At 41.4% G+C, this 12,504-nt stretch overlaps 1 protein-coding gene across 1 annotated transcript in view; it reads right to left on the bottom strand.

Moving 5' to 3' along the window:
* The window catches only part of RTN1 (reticulon 1), a 239,708-nt gene that overhangs the window by 130,462 nt on the left and 96,742 nt on the right, over positions 1-12,504 (bottom strand). Inside the window, exon 2 of the mRNA XM_019924290.3 lies at positions 917-1,690. Coding sequence (XP_019779849.1) covers positions 917-1,690 — 774 coding nt within the window. The remainder of the gene's footprint in view (positions 1-916; positions 1,691-12,504) is intronic.

The raw sequence follows: 12,504 nt of genomic DNA, 5'->3' as shown, positions 1-12,504 counted from the left end.
CCACTGGAGGCAGGGGACGATTCAAGGATCTCTCATTATCCTCTTCATCCTGATGCCTCATGAGCGTTTGAGAGCGATGGAGATAAAAAGGCTCCACTTCTACTACCCAGGATGGTGGCACAGGGTGGGATGGGGAAGCTCTAGCTATCAGTGGTAGCTGGCCTTTCATTAGGGTATGGGAGGTCCCCTTTGTGTTTGAGAGGGGTTTCGATGTGGTTTAACAACACCCTGCCTTGAGTCAGAGTAGAAGGCTCAGGTTGAAAAACATCATAGGCTAGTGAATTCTGAACTTTTTTTATTCTAACCAAATAGGATCTTTAGTTTAAAAATAAAATTTTATGCAGAACTTCAATAAACTAAAAAGATGAAAATGATGTGCTGAGATTGAAGGGGGAGGGGAGGAGTACCCTTTGTTTAGGTTTACTGTCACTGCCCATTCCCCCCCACAAAAAAAAGACTCTAACTTCTACCCTACCCCCCTTCATTGTTCAGACTTGGAGTTGGGGCCAGGAATGTTAAATGCTCTGTCCAAGGTGGCCCACCTGGTCTGGGAAGAACAGTCAAGGTACTCTCCACGATGCCCAGAGGTCAGGGAGGAGAGCTAACCTAGAAGCTGGCAGCATCTCCTTCTCTGCTCTGAAGAGTAAAGCCACAGGAGGATTTTAATGTCCCCAGCGTGTCATCTTTACCTCTCCCCTCAAATGAAGAAAGAAATATTTTACAAAGCAAATCTGACAGGACTCTAAAAAATCCCGGATGTCAACCTTTGCATAATGGGCACAAGACTGAAAAAGTTATATGTTAATTAAATCAGTTAAATTGAGATTTAAGTATTTTGAATGCAAATCTTCACTCCTTAATGTTCAGCTTTCCATATGCTGGGTTTTCCCAAGGCAGGGAACACCCGTTGCCTTACCTGTTCCAGAAGACGGAGGAGTGACAGATCCTGGGCTGTCATCTTCAGGCTCTGAGACGGTGACTGTGGGGACTGTGTCAGGACTTGGTTTCAGGCAGATATCTTGCTTCTCGGGGGTCTTCTCTGGGGTAGCAGTTTCAACAGAAGGCTCGATCTCAGTCAGCGTGATTTTGACAGGGGCAGTGATCAGAGGAGCACTGTGCTGTGCTTCAGAGATATCGGCTACATATGGTTCAAACGTTGATTCTTCAAATAAATGGTCCTTGAGGATTTTTCCCTCCACAGGAGATGGTTTCTCTGCTTCATGGGCCTCTTCGGATTTTGCTGAGATGTCAGTGTCCTTATTCTTAAAGTCCAAGTCTTTCTCTTCCAACTTGGGGTGACGTTGCTCCTGATATTTCACCTCCTCTGGCCTAGTTATGTCAATGTATTTATAGGCTTCTGCTTTCATCTGGTCCAGGGGGTCTGCTAAGATCTTGTTCACTTCAGTGGACTCTGCAGGAGTCATTTCTATTCCAGAATCAGAACTAAATAAGCCACGAGGCTCCATCCCAGGCACATCTGGTAAGGAGGGTCCGGGGGTACGCAACTCCTCAGGGCTCTCTGAAGTGGTGATGTGGCTGTTTTCCTTCTGAAGAATTCCAGTGAAATATGTAGAATCCTCCCGAGGTGGGTAACAGATGTCAGAAATCAGAGACGTGTAACACACTCCTTCCCCATCTTTTGCTGCTGTTGAAAAGGTATGATCCATGGCCCTGGAAACATCTGCTGCACCTGTGAATCAAAACGGCAGCAGACAGTGAGGGGGCGCCTGGCACCAGTTCTCGCTCCAGCCTAACCCACCACCCACCCTGGCCCGTGCAGACACAGCATCCTTTCTCCTCAAGACCTCAGAGTTCCTTCGGACCACTCTCATGTTGCTTTGCCTTGTCTCCCTGATAGCCCCAAGCACTGGTATTTTTCTGGCAGCAGACCACATAAGCTGCCACACCCAGAGATGTTGGAGACAGACCCCGGACGACTAGAAAGTTGATTTTCAACATCGGATACTTCAATATACAGTGACTGATTCTTACTTGGTATTATTCAATAGAAGCCTTCTTTGTATCTAAAGTATTAAGGACTCTTTAAACAGAGGTGGAAATATAGGCAAATTCAGGTGTGTAAATACAACAATAGGCTAGTCCACTAGGGAGAATGGTTGCTCTTGGAGACTCAACAAGCTGGGAGAAGGCTCTCTGGTCCAGCCCTTTCATTCAGGGACTCCTGCCCTACCTGGATTGATGCCATCCCTTCTCTTGTTAAAGGTTCTCAGAGAAAGGAACTCCCAGTTTTCTGGTGGCCTCATCCCAAAGTGGTATCACCTTAATGGAGTGCTTCCCTCTTTCTTCAGTTTTCCCCTCATTTTGTTTTTCTTTTCAATTCCCCACCACTACCCACCCTTTGCCTTCCAATGATATTCAAAATGACCCACTGGGAATTTCTTGGTGGGTTTCTAAGAGCAAAGTAAGTTTCCAAGTTTGCGTCTATAGAATGCTTTCACCAGGCCTTCACTTTATTCGTAAACGAGCCAAAATATTCATTAATAGCAAGCAGAAGAAGGAAACCCTTTATTATTTTTCTGTGCTGTAAAATACTGCCAGAAGGGAAGAAAACTAACATTCATTGAGGCCGTATCATGTGCTAAGCAGCAGGATTTTACCTAATTCTTTAAAACTAATTATTTAAATTAAGCCCCACATTCTCAAGAGATCACACATACACACACACTCAGCCCTTAAGACACACTCAAAGAATATTCCAGATTAGGGCACCAACTCGTAAGTAACAAAGGTAGTAACAGTAACATAATAATATTAATAGCTAATATTTGAATCTTGCTACGTGTCAGAGTACCAAGCTTTTTATTGACTCATTTAATCATCAAAGCAATCCTAGAAGATAGGTACTATAATTAGCCTCATTTGACAGATGAGGAAACTGAGGAACAGAAGGGCTGAATGACACACCAAAGATCGCACAGGCAGGAAGTGGCTGAGTCAGGATTCAGACCCAAGCAGTCTAGAAGTCAGAAAACCTCGCCTAGTGTCCTTTGTACCTCCTTAAATCAGTCTGTGAAGTGTTTTTTTTTTAAAGTAATTTTGAATCAGTTTTATTACAAATAAACTTAGCTATTTTCTTTTCCTAGCTTTCTCCTTGGTTACATGAGCTACTGTTAGTCTAAGGGGAATGGAAAAGCACAGAGCCTCCACTTCTAGCACTCTTCAGGCTTAGCACCATTGCAGGAGCTTCCTTCTTTCCTAGGAATTCTCTTCATCCAGATACCTGCATTTTACCTGCATACCTAATTCACTCACCACCAAGTCTTCCTCAAATGTCACCTTCTTAAGGAAGGCAACCCTGACCACTCTATCTCAAACTACAACTCACCCTACACTCCCAAGCAACTCTGTCCCTTCCTACTTTTCTCTACTTTTTCTTTTTCCTGTAGCACTTATCTCCTTCTAGTATACCATATAATTAACTTATTTATTCATTACTTATTTAATGATTGCCTCCCCTCGACTTGCTAGGTATGTTCCACGAGGGCAGGAATCTTTGACTATTTTGTTCATTAATGTAGCCCAAAACCTAGAACAGGGCCAGGCACATGGTAGGTACTCAATAAATATTTGCAAAATTAAAGAAGGTAATTTTGAAGTTTAGAATAAAGCATAAATAACACAATGTGTGAGAAGACAGGTTGGAACATACCCCTAAATTGCTAGTGACATTCACTTTATTCAGCAAGTAGCCTAATTTTGTGAGCAACAGGCCAGTTTAAATCTGAACATTTCAGCTAGTCTTCTAGTTATACTTCCTTTGTATATGGCAGTCCCGCTTTTCAAGTTAGACAAAAACAAAAACAAACTCAATAACAAAAGGAATAGTAGTAATGATGGGTCTTACTGTCTACCATACATAGACCACCAAAGAAAAACTATTCAATTTAAATCCATGTGTGCACAGACACCATTATCCTAAAGGATATTTAAAGCTTCTTTCATTATACGGGCTTAGCCTACATGTAGACCTCACTGGAGGCAGGGAAATCAATGCAGAGATATTTCACTACAGACATTTGGATCCTGGGATTCTCTACCACAATTACCTGGAACCACTTCCACATGTTAATAAGTAATGGTTCACCAGAAAGTAAGGAGGGGTTTGCCACTGGATATAAATAGTCTGGGGAGTGGGGGAGGGGATGCTCTCCTGGGGAAGACACAGTAGATAGTTTCCAGGGTTGTGTCACAGTCATTATCATTCAACTTTCAGTCAATGTTTCTATTGCAGGGGTCACCACAGGACTCCTGACCCTTATAGTCCTGCAGCCCACTGTCTCCTGCCACCAGTTATCACACTAAACACAACTGTCACCTATTCAGCAACTGGCCCCAGGGCCCTGCCTTGCCTCACTGGATAATCCTTAAACTCTGCAGCCTAGCATTTGAGAGATATGAATGATGTGAATGCCAGCTGGCCACAGCCCTGTCTCCACTACTCCTCTCACTTACCCTCTACTCCAGGCACAGAAAGCCCTTCACAATGTCACACTCACTCTACCAGCCTTTCTAGCCCTTTCACTCTCCAATTCAAACTCTCAGCTCTACCCATCACTTCTCCAACACTTAATCCTTACAATCTCCACATCCAAATCTCCACCTTTAACCTCAAGCCATTAAAGAAAAACAGCTTTAAATGCTACCCACTCCAAGATGAATTTGCTGACCACCCTGTCAAGACCTGACCCCTTCCTATTTTTCTCCCTCCCCTATCCTGTAGCACTTAATTATATTGCTTGTGTCACATGCGTGACACACGACTTCTATATGTCTACGTCATCTCCTGCCAACCTGTCAGTTCCTGGAGTCTGAGGTTCATGTCTTGCACACTATATTGTACATAGTAGGCACCCAATACAAAATGAATAAATGAATGAATGGACCAATCAATCAATGAGTAGGCATTCTATGCAGAACAAACTAATTGATGCAAGTTACAAAGAGGATGTTTTTAATCTATTATGTGAAAGAACTATCCAGAATTCAAGTTATCCAACAATGGGATAGAGCTGAATCTCAGGAACAAGACTGTTATGATCCCAGTGGGCAGGCAGAGAGAGAGAGGCCCAGAATCTGTCTAGGCAGGAACCAGCATTTGGTAGAAAGTTGGATGGGACAACAGCAGAAGTCTCTTCCAACTCTCTGTGATTTTTATACCAATTGGCTGCCACCATAGTGGGACACAGCTTCCTTTACTTCTTCTTTGCCTGTACAATGGAATCAATATAATTTTCCCTGAGGTGATGCCACAGAGCTTGCCAAATATATGGCAATAAGTGAGGGAACAGACTCTAGATTACATCTGTATTACTTGAGAGACTATAAATAGAATCAGTTATTGGGAAGAACTCCCACCCCTGAAATCCTCATCTTACTAGCTTCATCTTGCTCAGAAAACCCAGCATAAAATTGGAAGGACTCCTTTGTCACACTCTACAAATACTACCAAGTAGAGGAAGAGGAACAAAGCCGTTTGTGTAAATCACACATTTTAAATGGCACCATGTAAGAACCCTCATAAAAGCAACAAATAATCTAAATACTCTAAATGTGGTCATGTCCCATTTCTTAAATTGAGTTAAATATCCTGAAAGATTCTCAAGGTTCGAAGTTATTGAATTTGAAAATGTGTATACATTACATAGGGCCTGTTAGATACAACTCTTGAAAATAGGAAGTCCTTGCAGACAGTAAATTATATGAGAGCAGAGTCCTGTGGGATCACTGGAAATGGGAAGCAGAACTGAGCCTCAAGGCTCAGGAAAGCCAATTAATCCTTGTCAGCGCTTCTTGCAGAGCTGGCAGCTGTGGAGACTGAGCAGACAGCATAAGCCAGATGCCCCAGGCAGGAACCAATATTGTTACATTGTTAGATACAAATCCACTAAATAAAAGGGCTTTCCTTGTCTAGACTAGAAATTACTACTTTCTTTATATAAGCAAGGATTCCTGGGAACATCTGATTTCCTCATTCTCTCTGTCTATTGCCTTGGCCATCTAGAAACCTGATTCATGTGGAGGCAGATGTACAATGAGAGTCAATGTGTGGACTCACATGTGCCCTCTCGGGAGGTGGCTGGACAGGACAGCACAGCAAATTTAAAATGGGATTGATTTTCAAATTTTCATTTTACAAGTAACTTTTTAGGAAAGTACTTATAATAAAAGCTGAAGAAGCCATAGGTCACTATTTCTAGTCGAAAGCTAAGTGGAAGAAGAATGAAAATAAGCTAAAACTATTGCCATTAAATCACACGTGCTGATAAAATCAGGCTTTTGTATTCACCGATGTCCTAGATCAGAAATGCTAATCATGAGCTAGACAAATTCAGCAGTCTCCTAAATGGTGGGTATTTTATTTTTTTAATTTCTTTGGCAATACTAAGGAATGATGACTAGCTGAAGACAGTTTGACTTTTCTCGAGGAAAGTTTCAATCCTACAATCCTCATTCTTGACTCTGATTTATCCTTACCGAATCAAGCTCATTGGATTGCTAGCCTACAGCTTAGGTTTGTATTCTGGCTCTACTATCAGTTGTGAGACTCTGGGCAAGGTAGCCTCTCTGAGACTCGTTTATTCAGTTTTAAAATGGGGGCAATAATAGTTCCCATCTTATTTGGCTGTTATAGGGATTAAATGAGATTATGCACTTAGCTCTACTCCTGGCACATAGTACACACACTCAGTAAATGAGAGCTGTGGATTTTATGATTATCTCTATTTTGCAGGGAGGACACCAGCATTTACAATATATACCATCTGTCCATTTGGTACTTTATCCTATCTAGTGACATGTGATCAGGGTCGTTTGGGCCAGAGGAGTTAAATATAGCCAGTCCACACTCACACTGCCCTCTGGGGTCTGCTGTAGATGCTGAAGTCCCAAGAGTGCAAGGCCAGGGTTCTCTGCACAGCTCCATGAGCAGGTGGTTGGGTGTTAAGTACTTTCTAGTGATACAACTGATGGATCCTGTCATGAACGTGGTGATGACTGACTTGGGTATGATATGTTGAAATTTACCAAGACAATAGAAAAGGAAGGCGAGTGTTTGGTGCCCACAGATGAGGTTTCTCCCCTGTGGTTGGAGTTCATTCTGACTCCTCAGGCTGGAGATAAGGGGTCTATGGTTTAAGATGATACTTCTGTAACTCAGTAAAGACCCTCTCGCTGCACTGAAATGGAAACATTGAGAATGCCAGAAAGAAAGAATGATTATATGAAAAGGTTTTCTGAGCACAGAGGTAGATGTGCTCCATTAGATAAACATCTGGATTAAAAATAAAAACAAAACACCAATTATTGTTTGAATAGAGTCAACACTAACAGGTATAGGGGACAATAGTTCCATTAATTTGAGAAATATTTTTTAAAGGGGGGGAGCATATAAAAAACTGGAATGACAGTAGGAGTAGGGTGAGAGATGCATGTTAAAATTCAAGAATTAAAGGCCAGAAACACTGACCCGAAGTGAATCTGCATTCACTTTTCTCAGAATCATTTGCCCTTAGACTGCCTATGTGATGGATTGTAGTAGCCTGCACAGAGGTTAGGCAGTGAGGCTTTTCCCCTGAAACTCCCACTCATCTTTTCTAAATGCTAAGAAATCAGCAGGCCCACGGTATGGAGGCTGTGACACATTTGACAACAGAGCCATCTATGAGGGATGGATATGCCAGGGAGGCTCCAGGAGCCTCTGTGTCACTTAGAAAACATTCTCTTCTAAAATTAAGTACCTGTTATTTAACATGACAAATGGGCACTGAGAAATTAAGGTACATTCATTCTTTAAAAATTTATCTATGTGATTAGTTAATTGAGTAAAAAGGAAAAGATGAGCCTGCATTCCCTAGCAAAAGACTTGAAGCCAATGCTGATGACATGCTCGGGGTTTAAGAATATGAGTAAGTACTCTTTCTTTCCCCAACTCACTGCCTTATTTAAAGCTCGCCTGCCAGAATAACAGATTTAGCTGTCGGGATTGTAAAATTAATGTTTAATAAAAAATGATTCAGCAAGTTTTGGGTTTTTCCCCCACTATGAAGAGCCAGGGCTTGCATTGCTTGTGGAGTTTTCACTTTAGCAGAAAATTCTGTTAGAGGGAAAAACCTGGCCCAGCAGCAAACCACTGTCTAAGTTTCTCTGACAGTTCTCAGCAGGGTCTTGGAAAGCACAAAGCTGCCAAGTGCTGCGATGCAAAGTCAGCCCAAGCTCTGGTGAGCGTCGAAGTGTGCGGACTTCTTTTGCCTGTGTTCAAAGATGGAAATGTGATTCTGCAGCCTTCTTGGGTGGGGAAAATTTGGGGGGAGGAGGGGGTAAATATTTATTTATAATTTACTTAGATCTTAAGAAAAGTTCCTTACAACCCTACCTAGACTTCCCATTGCTTTTTTTTTAATAAAAGCTTTACTGATTTATAATTCACAAACCATAAAATTCACTCCTAAAGCATGCAATTCAGCACTTTTTGTTTATTCACAGAGTTATGCAACCAACTAATCCACCCACTTAATTTAGATATATTCTACTCTTTATGTTTTCAATACAGAAAAAGCTCTAAGTTACCTTCACCATGCAAAGAATTACCTTTGGAACAACAAAAAAAGCTATCCCAATCTTTTTATTATTTGTTGAAGAATTTTGCTCTCTAATTTCCAAAGAGAAAAATAATTGTTCTTGGTCGTTTCATTAATGCTATGTATATATTGATAGTAGCAAAAAAAATACGTACTATGTTTCTGTTTACACTTTAATGGTTCTTTCACTCCCTCCCCCGACAGAGAATCATCTAGCTGATCCTCAGAAACCTTCTTACATGACCTTTCTTCCTTACTTCCCATCCATGGCTACTTCCCCAGCTGGACCCTTATCACCTTCTACTTGAATTAATGTGATAGTTTCCTCAGTGTTCTAAGGGTTCCAGCTTTGCCTCTTCTTTGTGCCACCTTGCACACAGCTGACACATTCATCTCCCTAAAACACCACTTTCACCGCTTCACTTCTCTGTTCCAAAGCTTTTGGTGAGCATCTTTGCCCATCCTTTGGCTTAGAATTCAGGATCATCATCAATGAGACCCCAGTCTGCCTTTATGGTTTTATTTCTGAGCCTGCTCAAGAAACAAACCTGTTCACGCACAAACATGAGATTTTCAACTTCTATGCCTCTGTGCAGGTCCTTTTCCTCAACTGAAAGGCCCCTTCACTCCTCCCTAAGTCCAAATAAAGCCTCTGGTGATGCCACACCTCCTCTAAGCAGCCTCCTCCTAACACCCCACTCCTCACTGCTTTCTCCCTCATCTCCAACTCTGAGGCACGACCATTTGTTTGGGGTCCACCAGCTTCTCTGCCTTTGTCACCAGTTATCTCTTTTCCTATACTGGTTGAGAACCATGTCTTCTACTTCTTCATATCTTTGAGTTCCTAGCACTGTGCTTTGCACACAGTATGTACTCAGTAATCACTGAATGGATGATTATCTCCATATTACCATATGATTGAGTCACATCCAAGAACTTTTATTATAAGCTTTACCATTAATCATGTATTAATTCAATCAAAAAGATTTGTTGAACACTCACCATATGCAAAGTGGAGGACATTCCCATATATATGTAGGCTTAGAAATCGGGTGTCACAAAAATCCACTGTGAAGTCATTGTTTGTAACTGGAAGTTTGGGTGTCCCTGGCTGCTTGTGGCAGTGAATGCTGGGGGGTGGCAGTGATGTTGGAGGATCATAATAAGAGGAGGAAGGTCCTCTTATTATGATCCTCTTATTAACCTGTGTCCTCTCTTAGGTTCTCATGGCTCAGGCTAGAGCCTTCTTCATTTTCTCTTTCACATGATTTGTTTTCCTCACACTGGGAGCTCCTAAGAGACATGAACTGTACCTTGTACCTCACTGTTTCCCTCATACTAAGCACGCTTGCTGGCATATAGGTTTTATTTGGTAAATACTTATGGGATAAATCAATGAATATGTTTCCATACTCATCATACTGGTTACAACCAGGGGATACACTATAGTTTGTCACTGTCCCTCTACAATCTGACCTGGACCTGACTACAACCTGATGAGGCCAGAGATGGACAGTGAGACAATTTCCCCTCCCAGTTTTGATTCCCTTGACTTAAACTTCCTATTTTTATTCACAAACCTTTATATTTTTGGCCCTGTACTTAGTTCATGTTGCATTTATGTCCAACTAAAACATGTGGGTATATAAATTTTTTTAAAAACTGTATAATTTCAAATTGCACTTTTAGCCACAGCACTGGGTATATCTCATAAGTTTGAAAGACATTAAAGTCAGATGCAAATATTTTTTGTAACTGCCTATGACCTGCATCTATCATTTAGAACAGATTGAAGAAGACCCTAGAAAAGGAATTTACCTCACTCTGGAATAATCCACAAGATCAAGATAAAGCTAGAGTTAGCGCGTCTCATTAGAATGTGTTTTATAAAGGGAAATCTATGTCCACACAGCATAAGGCAACCCTTGCAGGGCTGCCATCAGCCCATGCTGTGTCTTGACCAAAAAAAAAAAAAAAGATGTCCTTCATCTGGCAGATACAGACCAGTGCCTGAGACATGCATCCTCTGCTGAAAATCTTGGATTTTGTGCCTGCATTGGGAATTGAACACAGATCCCTGGAATCTAAAACAATGTTATGTAAAGTGATACGATTTGGGAGGCACATAAGGAAGGACAAAGGAGGATGACTGAGGGATAATTCTGTTAGAAAGATGACATGTCACGTGGCATGACATGGTATAAAGTATGTTACAGCATGCTGTGGTGTGGTGTGACATGGTGTGTGCTGTGTTGTATTGTGGCCTGACATGACAGGGCACACAGTATGGAGTGCTAGGACATGCTGTGGTTTGTTGTGTGAGGGTGCTTTGAGTGTGGCATTCTGTGACAGAAAAGTCCCAAGCTTTAGAGGACCTGGCCTTCCATCTCCATCAAGTTACTTACCTTTAATAAGTCATTAAATTCTCAGGAAATCTGTTTCCACACTTGCAAAAGGAAGATAACAACAACTAAAATGGATTATCTCATTTCAAGCTTAAACAATCTGAGGGCTTTTTTTTAAAACTACACCCATACTTATTGATAAAGAAATGGAAGCTTAGAGAGGTTAAGGAACTGACTGAGGAACACAGCCAGAACAGACAGACTCAGATCTCGGATTTAGGGCAATCTGGCTCCAAAACAGATGCTATTAGCACTATTCTCAGAACTGCTGTGAGGATTAAAGGAGACTGAATGGTTTTGTCACCAGCAAGCCCATTAACAATTCCCAGGAAATAAAAATAGAATCTGGGTAATAAAGTCTAACCTTTTTTTTTTTTTTCTTTTCTTTTCCTTTGTGCTTAGTCTGGTTTCGTTTGCTCATAGGTTGCCTCAGGCAGAGGCCTAGCACCTGGCCCTTCAGATCAGAGGTCCTAGCAAGACAGGGCTGTGCTGACACCTCAGGTAGGTGGGTCCCGTGCAGAAGTGCTGCCCATGACACTCAATTAAAGATGGCCGTAAGGCCAGAAACTATCAAACTCTTAGAGGAAAACATAGGCAGAACACTCTATGACATAAATCACAGCAAGATCCTTTCTGACCCACCTCCTAGAGTAATGGAAATAAAACCAAAAATAAACAAATGGGACCTAATGAAACTTCAAAGCTTTCGCACAGCAAAGGAAACCATAAACAAGACCAAAAGACAACCCTCAGAATGGGAGAAAATATTTGCAAATGAAGCAACCGACAAAGGATTAATCTCCAAAATTTACAAGCAGCTCATGCAGTTCAATAACAAAAAAAACAAACAACCCAATCCAAAAATGGGCAGAAGACCTAAATAGACATTTCTCCAAAGAAGATATACAGACTGCCAACAAACACATGAAAGAATGCTCAACATCATTAATCATTAGAGAAATGCAAATCAAAACTACAATGAGATATCATCTCACACCAGTCAGAATGGTCATCATCAAAAAATCTAGAAACAATAAATGCTGGAGAGGGTGTGGAGAAAAGGGAACACGCTTGCACTGCTGGTGGGAATGTGAATTGGTTCAGCCACTATGGAGAACAGTATGGAGGTTCCTTAAAAAACTACAAATAGAACTACCATATGACCCAGCAATCCCACTACTGGGCATATACCCTGAGAAAACCAAAATTCAAAAAGAGTCATGTACCAAAATGTTCACTGCAGCTCTATTTACAATAGCCCGGAGATGGAAACAACCTAAGTGCCCATCATCGGATGAATGGATAAAGAAGATGTGGCACATATATACAATGGAATATTACTCAGCCATAAAAAGAAACGAAATTGAGCTATTTGTAATGAGGTGGATAGACCTAGAGTCTGTCATACAGAGTGAAGTAAGTCAGAAAGAAAAAGACAAATACCGTATGCTAACATATATATACGGAATTTAAGAAAAAAAAATGTCATGAAGAACCTAGGG

This window comes from Tursiops truncatus, chromosome 2 (assembly GCF_011762595.2).
Source record: "Tursiops truncatus isolate mTurTru1 chromosome 2, mTurTru1.mat.Y, whole genome shotgun sequence".
Classification (NCBI taxonomy): Eukaryota; Metazoa; Chordata; class Mammalia; order Artiodactyla; family Delphinidae; genus Tursiops; species Tursiops truncatus.
The sequence above is the reverse complement of the archived record's forward strand: the minus strand, read 5'-3'. Positions and strand labels throughout refer to the sequence as shown.